Raw genomic sequence first — 15123 nt, 5'->3', positions numbered from 1 at the left:
CCAGATGTAGATAGCCACAGCAGTCGCTAGCCACCTCTGCTACTGATGGTAACCTGTACCCAGCAGACGATGTCGTCAGGACGACCACCATGCACAGCACAGTAGCCCTCCCAACTCCGCGACACGAAACGAAGGGCGAACATTCCTCATCCAAATCATATCCCAAGCCGCGAGGCAAACCAGGTCTTCATGACATATAATGCGGGATTGAAAGGGGGCATCCCCAAAACCAGAACAAACAGCCGACCCGCCGCTCTTGATGCTATAGAACGAGAAAAATCAAACAAAAAAACGCTAGCGCTGTCAAAGGCAAACGAAAGGAACAGGGCACTTGTGGTGGAAACTGGTGTCATCGAAAATAAAAACGAGATAAGAAAACCAATGCAAAGACGTGAGGGTGTATCATGTGTTTCGCAAATCATCAAGGGTAACGCCGTCATTGATGCCAATTAGTCTGATGAGGGTATCCGTGGGGATAGGACCCCGGTCGTTCTCGTGACTGTGTGTACGCGGGCCCCGGTGGCATGGAGCCGTAGTCATGTTGTCGGTACGGATCCTCGGATCTATTCCAAAGACACGCGAAGTCAGGGATACCGTTAACATCAAGTGTCTGGTTCCATGGACCTGTTACATTGTTGTCCCGTATGGCAGTGTAAAATCTTGGTACCGGTTCTCCCATCCAAACCCCGCCAGACCAGCCGCTGTGCTGCACGGTTGCACTAGCATGCTCGGCAGCGGGAGCGCCGCGATGGCCGCCGACGTCGCCGCTGTGCTGTAGTATTGTGTCGCATTGTATGGTGACGTGGTATATGGCTGGCTGAACGTCGGGGAAGTAAGCTGCGCTTCTCCCATGCCGTTCATCGTGGTCCACATACCAGCGTTCGGCTCGCCGGTGCTGGTTGTTGCTGGGCTGGATGGGAGTACCTTCCACGACTCCAAAGGCAGTGTTTGTGGCATCGGCTCTTGCCACCAGGTTCCCGGTACGGTCGAGCTGGGAAGGAGAGGGGTCGAGCGGAGGACGTCAACTACACGTGGCGGCGGGGGAAGTAGAGGCACGAAGAGACTGGTTATCGCCGCCTTCGCGTCATCGCTGCGGCCACCAAGCAGTTCGCCTGCGCCATCCTCCTCGAGCCCTTCCAGCGCGAGCGCCTCGGTGCGATAGACGAACTTGTTGACGGCTTGCACAAATTCCTCGTGCAGCTTCTTCAGCTGACTATCCTTGTCGGGCCAGTCCCAGGTGCTGGCAGCCGTGTCGACGGAATATATGTCCTTGTGGTAGTCGACCAGAGCCTCGATGGTCTCCGGGGTCAATTTAAAGGCGACTTCGTTCTGCGAAACCATGTCGACATGCACGACGTACGCTTCGACGTGGACCATTTGGTAGTTGTACATGGCCTCAACGAGTGGGTTGTCGTCCTTCTTGAGTTCCGCATCGGGGGCCTTGGGAAACATCAAAGAGCACAGCGTCCAGATGGCGTCGGGGGATGACAGGGTCTCCGTAAGGCATCTGGTATGCTGGGTGACATTGTTAAGGGGTCGCTTGACTCGGTTCACTCTTTTGAGGGTGGCAGTCAGCCAGGGCTCGATGCGCGCATTCAACACCACGTTCGGCGACGAGCGTGGTGCGAATGCGGCTGCCGACGAGGGCAGCAAGACGGTTGGCATAATTAGACTGCGCAGTGACGAGCAAAGATGGTGCTATACTTGACGACAAACGAACGCAAAAATGAAGGGCGGATCAATAAAGAGAGAGATAAGATAGGGTTGAAAAATAGCATAGAGGCGACATTCGCCCACAGCGAGTGATTTATCCCGATACAGTCCGAAGCGTGACGGCAAAGTAACTTGGAGTCACGAGGACCGAGGCGTGTAGGGGCAGCGCGGAAAGACTAGAAAGAAGTCGGAAGGAAGGCTGCCTGCCCGGGGGGAGGAGGTTGGTAGTAGTATATATTAAAATCCCCACCGTCAGGAACCGGGAGTGGAGTGGAAAGTAGTACTACTTAAGTAGTAAGTAGTAGTAGTGGTGGTGGAGGAAGAGGATTGTATAGGTCGAAATTACTGTGTGTGTGGGCGAATGCGCAACAGAAGTGAGGGTAAAAGAAAGGAATGGCAACGATGATAAGAAAAAGGTTTAAAATAGAAAAATGAAAAATAAAAAGGACCAGACGAGCGGCAGAAGAGGGGAGGAAGAAAAGAAAAAGAGCGAGGCGGGGACAAACGGGGAAGAGAGAAGGACAAAGAGAAGGAGAAGCAGCAGGAAGACGAAGAAAGAGGAGAAGGAGGAAAAGAGGAGAGGGGCGAGGGTGACCCAAAAGGGAAAGCAAGAATCCCGACCAACTTTTCGGGATGGATCAGTCAATCCTAAATGGAGGTAAAAAAGTCAACTGAGGGAGTTGATGGATGGATTGGATGGGATGCAGGATGGATACAGTAAGAGGCAGTACTGTATGAAGAGGGGGGAGCAGCAGCCAAAACCGTGGTTCCGAGCGAATTTATACAGCCGCCAAATGAGGTGAGAAGGGCAGATCTGTCACCCAATGTCAAGAAATGTTGGCTCCGACTGTCAGACCCAAAAGAAAAGAGAAGTCGAGGGATAAATAAGAAGAGAAAGAGAGAAAGAGAGAGATCAAATTTGATCAATATAACATTATCGAGTCACTTCTCTATAACAAAAATAAGATAAAATTAAAAAAAAATCAGATCCAAATCCCAACTGTATCCAGCAGCATACACACTGATACATACCCATATCCATACACACACACACAACACGCGCGCCCTACATTTACCCATCCAGCTTTTGCCTTGAAGTTGGAAAGTCTCCAATGGCGCAGACCGGCGACTTTCGATTATTCATTTTAGAATTTTCAATTACCTTTCCTATTCTTTCCCCCTCATTTTGTTACATTTTGTTACTTGTTTTCCTAGAATTATGTTTTTTTCTTTTTCCTTTTCTCTCCTTTTTTTTTTTTAGAGGTGAAGAATTTTTTTTTTTTCTCTCATGCAGACGCGGAATCCCGATCGTATGGTACGAGAGAAAAATTGGCCACCGTCCGGATTGACCGTCCGATCTCAGGTGCGCAGCAGCAGCAGCAGCAGCGTCAGGTCTGTTCTTCTTCGGGCTGGGTTTAGCAGGATGCAGGCGTCCAGAAGTGTCGTCGGTGGTGGAGACACCCGACCAGTCCTGGCGTGGTCGATCCAAAGATGTCATTGCTAAGAGATTCCCTAACTACCGTCTCTTTTCCCACACCTGAGTCAAGAAATGGGGCCAACTTAGACCACACTACGATCGGGGCGGGTAGGTAGCATATGTTAGTGTGTATGGCACACTAAGTACATACTACAAATTCTGTGTAGGGTGGACACTCTCTCGCTCGCACAGTACCTAACTACGGGATAAGTTTGGGTCAACAGGCGCTTAGTCTAGTTAGTATTCTCTTTCTTTCCACCCCTAGTCTATCTACCCCTCCAGAACAATACCGGGAACAGAAGACGAGGAAATGTTCCAAACAACCCTTTGGCGGCATCGCAAGAAAGTTCGACCAAGGCGCCCGTCGTTCCCTGGCGGCATTGCGACCTGATTTGGAGGGTTTCGGATGGTTCCTCGGCGGTCGAATCGCGTGGGAGAGACAGCACGAAAGCTAAGTAGTGGTAGTAGTATCATCAAAATCCCTCTCGGAGCTATGTGCTTTTTTTTTAACCCCCTTTAACTTTTTTTTTTTTTTTCTTTTTCTTTTAAATTGTGTTGCGTGTATTTCTTCATTTGATTGTTCTGTTTGGTCGTAAACTCCTTTTTCTTGCGGAGATTGGGATCGTGTCTGGACTGCTCTGGACATTTACGGAGTGCGACGGTGGGAATAAGAGGTCGGACTAGACCCTCGTCCGTGTGTCACAGGCACGACCCAGACTGACGGTCGGACGGACCGTCAGGTCTGACATCCCGTTCACGCATATGAGTTAGAAGAAGTTGGAGGTTACACTGAGGAATAGACAGATGGAAAAGACGTCAAGGCAAAAGATGGTGGTGCATGAGCCGTCTGGGGGCGGCAGCAACAGCAGCTGGGAAAGTGGGAGGCGCTGCAGAAGACGGTATGCATTTTAGTCCGGCGTGCAGGTAGACAGGGCACGGCGATGCCAACTGCAATGACCAAGAGGGCTGGCTAAGCCCCGATGGCTGATCCACTTCCGGATGGATGGAGGGCTGGAGTGTATGCATGCACGGATGCATCTCTCTCGGCTCCTGGAAAACGGTCCTTGGTCGGCAGAATAGACTGGTCGGGTCGACTTAACTGATTCTGTTTTTCTTGCCTTCACAGACAGCATCATTTCAGCAGCCGTCCTGTATGCTGTCCTCTAGTCCAGTCTTTATGGATCTTGATTGTTGTCCCTATTGAGAGAAGAACGTGGTGAATGTCCTCACTGAACCCCCCACCATTAACCTGGTTTGTGAAGATCACCCGATTGCCCTGGGAATTCTAATGCCCAATTGAGTAAGACAATAGCAGCCGGCGCCCATTTCCGCCACCTGGTGGATCCCAACTTCAGCTGGGAAGAACATCTGCCTAGTAAACCGCTGCTTATGGTAGGCTGTTCGGCCCTCCCATGGCGGGTTTTTAAGAGGAAATCTGGTTTAGTTGCACTCTTAAAATACCCAAACAGGGCATTTTCTCTGTCTTTGCCGGAATGGGCGGCTTATTAACCAGCAATTGTATCAAGTCACGGGACAAAAGGGAGAGAAATAACTATAATTTAAAGACATGAAAAAGCACGAGACAACCAATACTGTATCATCACAACTTCATCTTCCACTAAAAAGAGTAAATTCCCCGCGCGCTCAAGTTTGCGCGCAACGCGTTATACAGACCGCTGCCCGCGGCAAAAGCACAATAGAACCCACATCTGCTTGCCTATGACTCACATTAGCAGCGCGTTGAAGTTGGCCGTGTACATAGTAGATAGAAAGAATGCCTTCCATAGCACCACATACTCCATAACAACAACTATCTACAGAGGGTCTTTCCGGATCAAGTGTAGAGGAACCAGATAATCTACCCGAAATCCCACGCGTTATCGACCAAAGGTTCAGGAGGGTCCACAAAGCCGCTGGCCACCAGTACGCTGTCGCACCGACTCGGTTCCAAAGATCGTGACCCAACGGATACTCCCTGCCTGCTGCGTATTGTTGTGCGGCACACTGCATTACTTCTTATCGCACTTTTGTTTCTTGCAACATCGGAGAGGACAAACATCACGATTAACTTGTGATAGGAGGAACTTCTCTCCTCAGAGTAAGCCCTGATCAAAACATGGATGCAGCACGGAATGGGGAAAGGGCAACGTGAAACGAACCCGGCCTGGTCGTTCCAATCCACAACAGTATTCGGATCCCCTAATCCCCTTCGGGTAGCAGAGGGGGAAAGACCTCAGACTCAGCTGATGAATCATGGAGGGGTTGAGGGCATCGTGGGGCGAGCTAAATGTCCTTGGAAGTTGGTACAAGGTCTCTTCTGGCCTCAGATTCGCTGACACCCTCAGAGTCCGGCTCATACGCCGCAGCTGAGATCCCTGCTACGATCTACCATTGGACTGAGCTTCGTCGACGGTCATCTCCAGACTTTCTCGAATGGGAAGTCAGTCGGACGGGAGGCCTCCTCGTAAGAAATGATACTCCGTTATTACACGCAGCACAAAGGTAGCGAAAGGGGGATTTCTCCCGTCGAACCTACCCCCGATCTGCATGCATGCGCTTCTCGCGTTGCCCTGAACCACCCTAAAGTGTAGAACTTGTCGCTAGTCTGCACGCCCACCCGCTGCTTCATGGTTGGCTGATTGAAAGCCCTGGCTTGTGCTCGTGTCATCCAGGAGACACCGGAATCTGGAGATATTACCATGACCAGGCACAAACTCCGAGCACATGGATCGGTGGCAAGCCAGTGCACAAGCCTGGTATTTAGGGGTAGTGGGCGCCCGGCGACACCGGGACTGGCTGAAATGAAGGCGTGAAAAAAAATTCATCCAAAGATGTGGTCATGTCATCCCCTAGCCGACCTTGCACGACCCTCCTCGGACGGCATCAACCCAACCAAGGCCGGAGCATCAACCAAAAAGCGGCAGTGCCTGGGGTCAATGGGTGAGGCAAGACGATGCTAAACTTCGGTCTCAGCACGCGCCCAGCAGCGGACTCGATCAAAGCGGAGTACACTCACCAGGCATGGGAGGAGATTGGGTGGATGGAGGCACGAGAGAAACGATGGCAGAGCGCATCGCTGTGTCGGCTGGAGTCGGATCCGGGCACCAGATGGCAAGGTAGTCAGTCTGGCGCAAGAATGCGGCATAAGCAACCAGCGTCGTCAGCTGTGCACTAGAGGCCATGCGACCCATCAGATTGGATGCGGAATGCTGGAACGACCGTTATGGCCCGCACTATGACATATCGTGGGACCCTAGCCTATACCTACTTAGCAAGGCTGGTGTCGAGGAAAATGGAGGAAAAGAGGCATGGATCGCCTCATGGGGCAAATAGACAGACGGCAAAAGTGTATAAAAAAAGAAATGAAGCAGCAGAGAGTAGGCAAGCAAGGATATGCAGGATGCAGGCAGGCAACAGGAAAAGCCCCGTTGGTGGACAACTGACTTGACGGCGGTGTCGGTGATGGCCGATTGCTGCTGCGCCTCACCCGTCGCTGCTGTCATTTGAGCCACATCACTGTGGCGAAGTTTCTGCAGAAAAATCATGACATAATGGGCGGAGAATTAATTGGAACTAGGGACACAGCTGGAACAATGTAGAGTCGAACTAGAAGAATATTGTTTGACTAGTTGATGGTCTACAGTAGTCGATTGTGAGGAATCTCCCCGCTACTATCAGATACATCATGCTTAGCCTCGGGTCATATGGGCGATGAGATAAGCGGGACGAGTAACTAGTTAAGTTAACCAACCAACTAACTAACTAAACTCACCAAACTTACTCTCCTGCGCGGTCTGCTACTAACCACGACCTGCATCTGCATCCATCGAAAAACTGTATACGAAGTACGATGCCTGCTAACCCTGAAATATCTCCCGGAACGCAAAGGCTCTCTCTCCTTCACATGACCATGGATTAGCGCTGCGCCCCATTGTCTGCCTTGATGACCTTCCCCCATCACACTCATCACACGCCTGGATGCAACGGGCGGCTTCGATTATCGGAGGTTTCATGCAAGATTCCGGACTCAACCCGGACCTCCACGATGGGGACACGGCATGGCAGCCTTGAAGAAACTATTGCAACCGCGCGCGCATTGAAGCCGCTCGCAAGCAGGTCTGGGATAGCCTAATGGTACCGCTAGTGAGATGCAACCTGCATCAATACCATGCATTACCTTACACGCCCGCCTAAGCGCTGAGTCCTCGCCCATCTTAACCAGAGTCAGACTTTAGCTCCCCCGACCCGGACTGCAACTGGCCAATACGGGCTGCCTTGCTGAGGCTAATCCCTGTTCTGTGTTTCAGACGACCCCATCCCCGTGCTGGCGACCAGGGGGGTACACTGGGTCAGCCATGGCAGAGGGGGGCACCGTACTACTGTAGGGATGCATACTACCAGGAGATATCTTGGGCTTTTAACCTCATTCTTCCTCCTCTAATCTCGAGCGTAATGGTGGTGTCGACCCACTTGGTTCTGCTGACAGTGCATACCAGTTTGGTCACCTGTTCTACTAGCCATCTTGGGAAGGGGATGGACTGGCCTGGACTGTTTGAGGAGAGTCGAAATGAGATCATCTCGTTCGGATTCATCCTCCAAGGGAGCTGGGGTCATCTATTCTCCTATCTAAGGAGACACCGAGCACAAACATCCTGGAGATAGGTATGCGTACTTTGTTCGCTGATCCAGGGGTCAAAGCTACAAGGAATAATGGTCTGGACTCATCACTCGCGTACTTCTGGGGAGGTCTATTTATGCTGGAGACCGAAGTAGGAAGTCCCTATTTAGGGAGCTGAGCTACTGATCGACTTTATAGTTCGGTTGTGAGACAACAGTCATTTACTACTGACGTAAATGTTTACAAACTTCCCTCTTCGATACTGCCAATCCTCGTTCCAGCTGAGGATTATACCCCTCGCTCGTCTCCACCACCTCTTGGCCAGCCAGACCCATCACATCGGTTCATGTCGCCCTCTAACCGTGGTCTGTCGAAGCCGGGGCACATTAGTTGATGTCAGCACTTAATTGCGACACTATTAATATGGCATGGCATGTGGACTGAGACAACCACAGCCAGCCAACTATATTATATAGATACCAAGACCATTTGAGCACAGAGTGCTTTTGGCTCAAGAATGAGCCGAACAATATGCACAATATGTCACACCGTCACTCACCTCTGCTATGTACCAAGAGGAGATCCATTTCAGCTGGCCATTTCGCATCTGCTTTGAGCGAAGAGAACTTGGACAGCTGACTTCGATGTAACACCGCACATGCTTCATGGCTTTCTTTCAACCGCCGTAACTGCTGAAACCGATATGCAAACGTCCTTGTGAGATCTGCCTTTGATGCCTGATATGTCACAAGAGTGGCTTGAGGCTTGTGCAACATGAGGTGAAGTCGACCAGGTTACTACCATCATAATGACACTGCATGAGATTCTGAATGAGGACCATCAAATGTTTGACCCCTCTGGTTCACGACAGGTACGCTAATCACCTGACCTGCCTACTTGTGTTTAATTTGTACGATGTCAGATCTGTTGCCTATATGCGCAACATGCTAGTGATTTTAATTGACATCTATCGCAATGTCTTTCACTTGTTAATATACCTTGTAAGTATTCACTATGACTGGCAGAGCAAGCGAACATGGTGCAGAGGGATTGCAACACATTATTAATCTGCACAAACAAAATGATACTGAGAAACTACATAGTCACACTGGATTTACTTGTTATAATCATTTCTACGTAAGTTACACTGTAGTTGGACACCCATCTTAGCGATTATAGACTGATGGCGTCAGGTAGGTAAACCACCACTATTCTTACCTTCAGTCTCTTGATCCTAAACAAAGTATTCTATTGTAAGTAGTAATATACCTTCTTTTCCCAGCTAGACCACCCAGTATCAGGATTGAACTTAACCAGTTTATGAATCTTTGGTATAGTCCAAAAGCAGAAGGTAGAGAGCCTGCAGAACAACTGTGGAAACCATAGCATTCCATGCGAGAGTTGTATAGACAACGTCACGAATACGGTGTTACACAGACACACGAAGCTTTATTTAGAAAGAAAGTTTACTTAGCTTCGACAGAGGCTGCTGAGACAAAGTACTGTTTTGCTTCTTGCCGGCTGACCTGTAGAACACAGTTCTCACAAAACTCACGATTAGGCTCGCGCGAAGTTCTCAGAATCCAGAATTTATATTCGGAAGATATATTGGCCAGAGATATGAAGAAAAATAACAATAACCAGTTATAAGAGCCGATAATGTGGAAATAACAGCTTGAGTCTGAGAGTAGGGAAATTATATGAAAGGAGATATGATTACATTCATAACTTCTAGTATTCAATCCCATTGTGACCACCAAAGTCCCCCAACAAACCTCCAACTTAGACATACCGGTCCAAGTCACTATTAAAAATACCTCATATTGCTCCCAAGCTCTGAGAAGAGTGAGCACTTAAAACAAATGCCAAGGCCATTCCTTATCCCAGACACACGCTTTCAATCTATACCCTTTGCCTAAGCATCAACACCAAGCATAATAGTGAAAAATGAAATAGGAAAGAAACTAAAGCACCTCCAATCCTCTCGGAAATAATCTCCCCCAAGCAGTCAAGATAAAGATAAAAGTGGAATCTCCATTCCGTCAAGAGTCCTAGGGATCCGCAACGATATGTTTCGTGTCTAATAAAAATTAACCCGTTTTCAAGAAACTCTTTTGGCATAGTTCCCTTCTGGTGTCGCATCAGACATGCTATGAAATCTTAATATTGGGGTTCCCTCTTTCTCATTCTCTATTATAGGTCTGTCATTCTGAGGGTTAGGTGTGACTAGCCAGGCTATCATTATGTTTCAAGGTCGGGGATAGGACGGGATTGACTGGCCAGATGGGTATATTTGGAATGTATAGGGGTCGTTTCGTGATTTGTGTAGCGGGCTCACGTTGATTGTTCTCTTGGACAGTTCGTGGTAGGTGTAAGGGAATGGTACTAGGCTTGAATATATTCAGTTGCGTGGGAAGGGAGCAATAATTGGGCTAGTTAACGACTAGAAGATTCATGATCACATTCTATTTCCCATAAAGTTAGAGTTATAACTGAATTTGTGCTCGCTCTTCAAGCTCTTCGAGCTGTATCTTGTTTATCTGTTTGAAGTCATGGCTTGTCTTACAGCTCACTCCTGGATATGTTCCTTTAAGGTCATGAATTATATTCTTTAAGCTTATCCCAGTAGTATTAGTTGACTAGGTCTAGTAGTAATGACAGCTATCATATTTCGAATTTTCGTTTCTAATCGATGAAACCTGATATTTATCGCACTCTACGTTTATCTCTCAGCTACAGAGAATCGAATTTGTAATGTCAACAATATCGAATGACAGAGCAAATCACCAGAGTGATTCAAGACACTTGTAGATAGTAATATAAAACAGCAATCCGCATATCACTTGGTTCAAATCCCCCATGACCAACCACATAGAGTAACTATATATGGCTTACCAACTTCACGCATACTTCTGAACAAGACCTTGCAGGCCACCGGGGTGAGCTCCCGCCATATCGTCCAGCTTTTGGCCATCTTTGAATACTATAAAGGTCGGCATGGCTCTAATTCCACATTCTTGAGAAATATCCTCCTGTGTATCGACGTCGACCTTGGCGAACTTGATGGCGCTGAACTCGGGCCGGGAGGCCAGCTGTTCAAAGAAAGGACTAATCATTTTGCAAGGACCACACCATGTAGCCCAGAAGTCGATGATCACCACATCTCCCGAGTTGATGAGGGTGAGGAAGTCAGAGATACTAGTAGAGAAGAACAGGAGGAGATTGGTCAGTTACCCACTTTTGTTTTTCTTTTGGAAATGAGATTAGGAGATGGTTGTAAAGTTTCTAGAGGTCATACCTTTCGATAGCAGTGACAGCCATGATGCAGAAAGTTATTGATAAGGATTTGATTCCGAGGGAAGGATAGCGTGAAGGAGTGGTGCTAGTTAGTTGATTTCCTAGTAGTCACGGTCTTAATAGGGGACGAGTTAGTAGGTCGTGACGGGAGGGAGATCGATGGTTTTTATAGTATCAACATGCTGAACTCGTCACTGATCTCATATTCATCGAATCAAGTCATGTTTTACCCCACTTCGCTCAGGCCCTCCGATTTATCGGACATGGACGGACTGGAGCGGCGGGATTGTTGTGAACTGTACGGCTGAGTAGCTGAACAGCTGAAGCCATTGTGGTCGAATCATCGTGCTGGAAAATTGTCCGCTAATGGATCGTCAGCCTCAACACCCCACTTATTCGACGGGATGGATCTGCCCCTCCCTCAGTCGTGCAGATAACAAAATGATGTTGAGAGGGACTCTTTCTGAGCTGAGCTTACGTAGTGTACATGGATGGCTGAGGTATTTTCAAAGGATGTTTGAGCGGAACAATACTAGTTGTGCTATTGAGAGACCTATAACATGACTAATAGCCTTAGGAGTTCATATAGAAACAGGCTGTAGGTAGCCTAAGTGCAACTAGAATTTTGATCCGCTATATAGAAGTGAATACAGTTCACATATTAGATACTCAAGATCCCTTCTGACAAAGTCTTGAACGGCCACTGGACCCGAGGTTACTGACCAGCCCTCTAAGAGATGCTCGGACAAGCATTTAGGAAAGCTTCTCTAGTTCTCACTTGTGAATATACCATAAATACTTGCAAATATTTAGGTGTGTTAAATTTGTCTGCAAAGGCAGAGAGGCAACAAGGTTCCTTGTCACTCAGGTCCTAATGTGCCTCAGCTATGATAGACCGGCAACTCAAGACATACATCCTTCTCTCGACCACCTGCATGATAACAAGTGCTTCTATCAGAGCTATAGAAAAGAAAGAAAGAAAAAAACTTCGACAAAGAAAGAGAGAGTGACAGAGCGAAATGTCTATGGAAACGAGATACATTTCTTAAGTCCTCCTCGATGCGAAACATTCCACGCAAATGGGACATTCGCCAATCAGACTGGAGAGAAACTCAGCTGAGTGATGGCCAGTCTATGATAACTTCACATATATCAACTTTACCATACTACATGCTACCAGATCTTACTCTCCCATTTCCAACATATAAGTCCGCTCTAACAAGAAAACGCTAGAGACATCGAACACGAACAGTACATATAACATAAGTTAGAGAAAATGCACGGGAATTATCGGTGCATTATAGGTGTAAGACGAGGTAGTGTAAATCATATAGTTGAGCTTCCTCCTCTTCCGTGTGACAGAGCATCTCTTCCGGGAAATTACCAGCAAGTAGTCCCACAGGCAACCCGCTACGTCGCTAATACATGTTGCAGATAGGCTCTGCTCGGCAGTACAGTCAGGTCGGAATCGGCCCTGACTCTAGATGTCTCTACCCAGGCTAGGAATACGTAGGCCTCAGAGCCACGATGAAGACGCTGAGTAGAAGACCCAATCATGCCCCGGTTGAGACAGCGAGGAAGACCAAGCATATAAGAAGGAACTACAAGTAGAAAATATGCAGTGGACAGAGATAACATGGTGACTTGCAGGTAGATGGTCAGCCATTTGCAACACTCATTAATAGTAATTCTTTGTTTGCTGTTTAGTTGAGTTTAGCTGCGGCGACGACCTTCCTACGCCGCCGCATGCGTTGTTACGTGGCTCTGCAAGCTTGAGGGATCCGATGGATTCAGAGCCATATTCTTGCTTCAGATGGTGAAACGCCTGCATAGACAGCATCTTACATAGCAGGCTCGATCAAGTACAAGAAGAAAAATTGAGTTGAACTTAATAGCAGGTATTTTGGAACGGCATCAAGGCCCAAACTCAGGTATCTGATCCCTGAACATATTTCCGAGGAAAATGGGCCATATCAATATCAAGAAGACCAGTTAGGAAAGATGGCAAGTAGTCTCTGTCTGCCCTAGCATCGTTTCGATGGATAAATCACGCAGTGTGTTTGAGTGCTGAGTTAGTGCGTCTAGCCCCGAAAAGTCTGCCATAGCTAGCATTGTTCTAGCCTGAGATGGTATATAGGTAGGTTCTTAACGGGAAATAGGGCTATGAGTGAAACACCGGGTCATAAGTATCCCATTTGGATATGCATGGACGGATGAGCCTCAGTGATGGGATAGACGAAACAGGTAGAATCCGCTGCATATTCCGCTTAGGGTTGTTGGTCTAGGTATCTAGAAAAGACTGACAACGCGTCTAGAATCGAGTAGAGCTAGATCGGAGAATGAAAAAGCAATGAGATGACCCTGAATTTTGCATTGTCAGCTTGAAACAGCCTCAAAGATATACCAACCCCTATCTAATAACCAACAGTGCAGCAGAGCAGAAAGAAAAAATTTTTGGAAGTAGAGGAGTAGGAATTAGGGAGAAAAAACTAAATACAGATCATTCAACCGACTTTACTCCATATTTGGGCCATCCACTGAAGCAGGCTACCGTTACAAAATAGAGCGGAAGTAGATCCGGTCTGATTTTTGGTCCCGACCCAACCCAGCACCCACCACACACTGCACACCATCCTGCAGATAATGAACCAAAATAACCAGAATAGCATTGAAATAACTTCTCGTACCTGGATGATTCCATGGAATATAGGAAGTTTCTATAATTATCATCTTGGTAGAAAACTTATCTGGTTATATACGACAGAATCGGAAGTAAGTCAGCACGTTTTGGATGCGGCAAGATCGGCCTCTCCTTGCTGATCGAGAAAGTAGGGCCCGAGCCGTCAAATGACCTTTCCCCTTGCCAGAATCAATTCCTGCTTTTGCCTCTGAGGACGTGGTAGTCTGGAAGTAAGGTCTGCGGTGTGTCATGTAGCACAATGTTTTAGTCTGCAATATGCGATCTCCTAGAGATAGGGTAGTCCCCCCTGGTTGTCTCATCTTCTTGACATCCCAAGGTCGGTGATGGCTAGTGCGGTCGTCGCTGCGGATCACAATCTTCCGGAGCCGTTAAAAACGAATTGGCTTAGATTTTCTAAAGGTTGAAATCCTAGGATGAGACATCGCTCTATATTTGAAGGATGAGGTGAGATGTTCGGGTGGTGAGGGAATACCTCGGAGTTACGAAAAGTTAATGCGGGTGTGGAGGCCACTATCTGCAGAAGATAACCCGCACACTGCATCGTGGAAAATTATCATGCAGGTCCAGTAATGTAACATTCTGTTGCTTTCTTCATTTGGTGTGATGCTATGACGTCGAGAATAATGACTCGCGACCGAGGGGGATCTTGTATCTGGCGATATGGAAATGAGGGGGATTACCATCCTCAGTAAAGGATAGCATACTCGAGTATCAACGGTAATGGGTGTGCCCTGACCCATTCCTTCCCCAGCTTGACCAAGAAATCCTTCGTGTGCTTGTCGAGGAACCATGGCGCCAACCCCGCTTGATGGTCGCCGTCGATCATCAAGCTAATTTAGACCGAGTCCGAGGGGGAAACCTAAATCGCCCAACTGCCCGCACGCCAACTCCAGTAGCCAGGGCCATTGCTGCTTCACATGTTACCGAGCATCTCTCTTGCCGAACCTCGCAGCACGGCAACTGCTCCTTGCGCTGTTTCGCGGACGCCGAGTGCAACCTCGCTGCGGGTGGATTGGGCACTTCTGTTGGCCATTGCACTGAGTGCATTTCAGCGATTAATCGTGCAAGTAGACCGTAGCGTCCATCACTGGAGACGCAGGCTCTACCGGTAAACTCCATTACTGTTTCCACCCGTCCCCGCAAAGTCAAGTCGGAGAACATTTGCCATAGATGGCTTAGGTGATAGTCGCCCACAGCTTGATAACCAACGTGAACGGCGAACACTGCCACTGGGTAACAGTCGAGAAAGTGGACCGTCCCAGGTCACACCCCTTAGCCAGGAACTAGGACTCCTGATTCCCAAGGCACATCCAATCG

The 15123-nt window shown here is 48.2% G+C and overlaps 8 protein-coding genes across 8 annotated transcripts; 4 read left to right on the top strand and 4 right to left on the bottom strand.

Moving 5' to 3' along the window:
• Window positions 1-436: 436 nt before the first annotated feature.
• Window positions 437-1665, bottom strand: An18g03430 (uncharacterized protein; the record flags this gene model as incomplete). The annotated part of the gene is made up of 2 exons (XM_059745719.1): window positions 437-837; window positions 876-1665. The coding sequence occupies 2 exons, from the start codon at window positions 1663-1665 to the stop codon at window positions 437-439; spliced, it is 1191 nt and encodes a 396-aa protein (XP_059605666.1).
• Window positions 1666-2144: 479 nt separating this feature from the next.
• An18g03420 (uncharacterized protein) lies at window positions 2145-4118 on the top strand (the record flags this gene model as incomplete). The annotated part of the gene is made up of 6 exons (XM_059745718.1): window positions 2145-2303; window positions 2421-2445; window positions 3008-3105; window positions 3136-3298; window positions 3383-3620; window positions 3995-4118. The coding sequence occupies 6 exons, from the start codon at window positions 2145-2147 to the stop codon at window positions 4116-4118; spliced, it is 807 nt and encodes a 268-aa protein (XP_059605665.1).
• Window positions 4119-4322: 204 nt separating this feature from the next.
• An18g03410 (uncharacterized protein) lies at window positions 4323-5891 on the bottom strand (the record flags this gene model as incomplete). Its single annotated transcript, XM_059745717.1, has 5 exons — window positions 4323-4387; window positions 4440-4641; window positions 4865-5194; window positions 5350-5565; window positions 5727-5891. 5 exons carry the CDS (start codon window positions 5889-5891, stop codon window positions 4323-4325), a joined length of 978 nt encoding a protein of 325 aa, XP_059605664.1.
• Window positions 5892-6389: 498 nt separating this feature from the next.
• Window positions 6390-6638, top strand: An18g03405 (hypothetical protein; the record flags this gene model as incomplete). The annotated part of the gene is made up of 1 exon (XM_059745716.1): window positions 6390-6638. One exon carries the CDS (start codon window positions 6390-6392, stop codon window positions 6636-6638), a length of 249 nt encoding a protein of 82 aa, XP_059605663.1.
• A 597-nt stretch (window positions 6639-7235) lies between these two features.
• An18g03400 (uncharacterized protein) lies at window positions 7236-8202 on the top strand (the record flags this gene model as incomplete). The annotated part of the gene is made up of 4 exons (XM_059745715.1): window positions 7236-7306; window positions 7426-7799; window positions 7880-7959; window positions 8026-8202. 4 exons carry the CDS (start codon window positions 7236-7238, stop codon window positions 8200-8202), a joined length of 702 nt encoding a protein of 233 aa, XP_059605662.1.
• Window positions 8203-8822: 620 nt separating this feature from the next.
• An18g03390 (hypothetical protein) lies at window positions 8823-9458 on the top strand (the record flags this gene model as incomplete). Its single annotated transcript, XM_059745714.1, has 5 exons — window positions 8823-8945; window positions 8988-9001; window positions 9033-9061; window positions 9091-9159; window positions 9292-9458. 5 exons carry the CDS (start codon window positions 8823-8825, stop codon window positions 9456-9458), a joined length of 402 nt encoding a protein of 133 aa, XP_059605661.1.
• Window positions 9459-10708: 1250 nt separating this feature from the next.
• Window positions 10709-11129, bottom strand: An18g03380 (uncharacterized protein; the record flags this gene model as incomplete). Its single annotated transcript, XM_001398762.1, has 2 exons — window positions 10709-11006; window positions 11107-11129. The coding sequence occupies 2 exons, from the start codon at window positions 11127-11129 to the stop codon at window positions 10709-10711; spliced, it is 321 nt and encodes a 106-aa protein (XP_001398799.1).
• A 1654-nt stretch (window positions 11130-12783) lies between these two features.
• On the bottom strand, window positions 12784-14925 carry An18g03370 (hypothetical protein; the record flags this gene model as incomplete). The annotated part of the gene is made up of 8 exons (XM_059745712.1): window positions 12784-12930; window positions 13282-13386; window positions 13466-13515; window positions 13706-13739; window positions 13890-14162; window positions 14279-14341; window positions 14487-14636; window positions 14689-14925. 8 exons carry the CDS (start codon window positions 14923-14925, stop codon window positions 12784-12786), a joined length of 1059 nt encoding a protein of 352 aa, XP_059605660.1.
• Between the last annotated feature and the right edge of the window lie 198 nt (window positions 14926-15123).

This window comes from Aspergillus niger (genome assembly GCF_000002855.4).
Source record: "Aspergillus niger supercontig An18".
Classification (NCBI taxonomy): Eukaryota; Fungi; Ascomycota; class Eurotiomycetes; order Eurotiales; family Aspergillaceae; genus Aspergillus; species Aspergillus niger.
The sequence above is the reverse complement of the archived record's forward strand: the minus strand, read 5'-3'. Positions and strand labels throughout refer to the sequence as shown.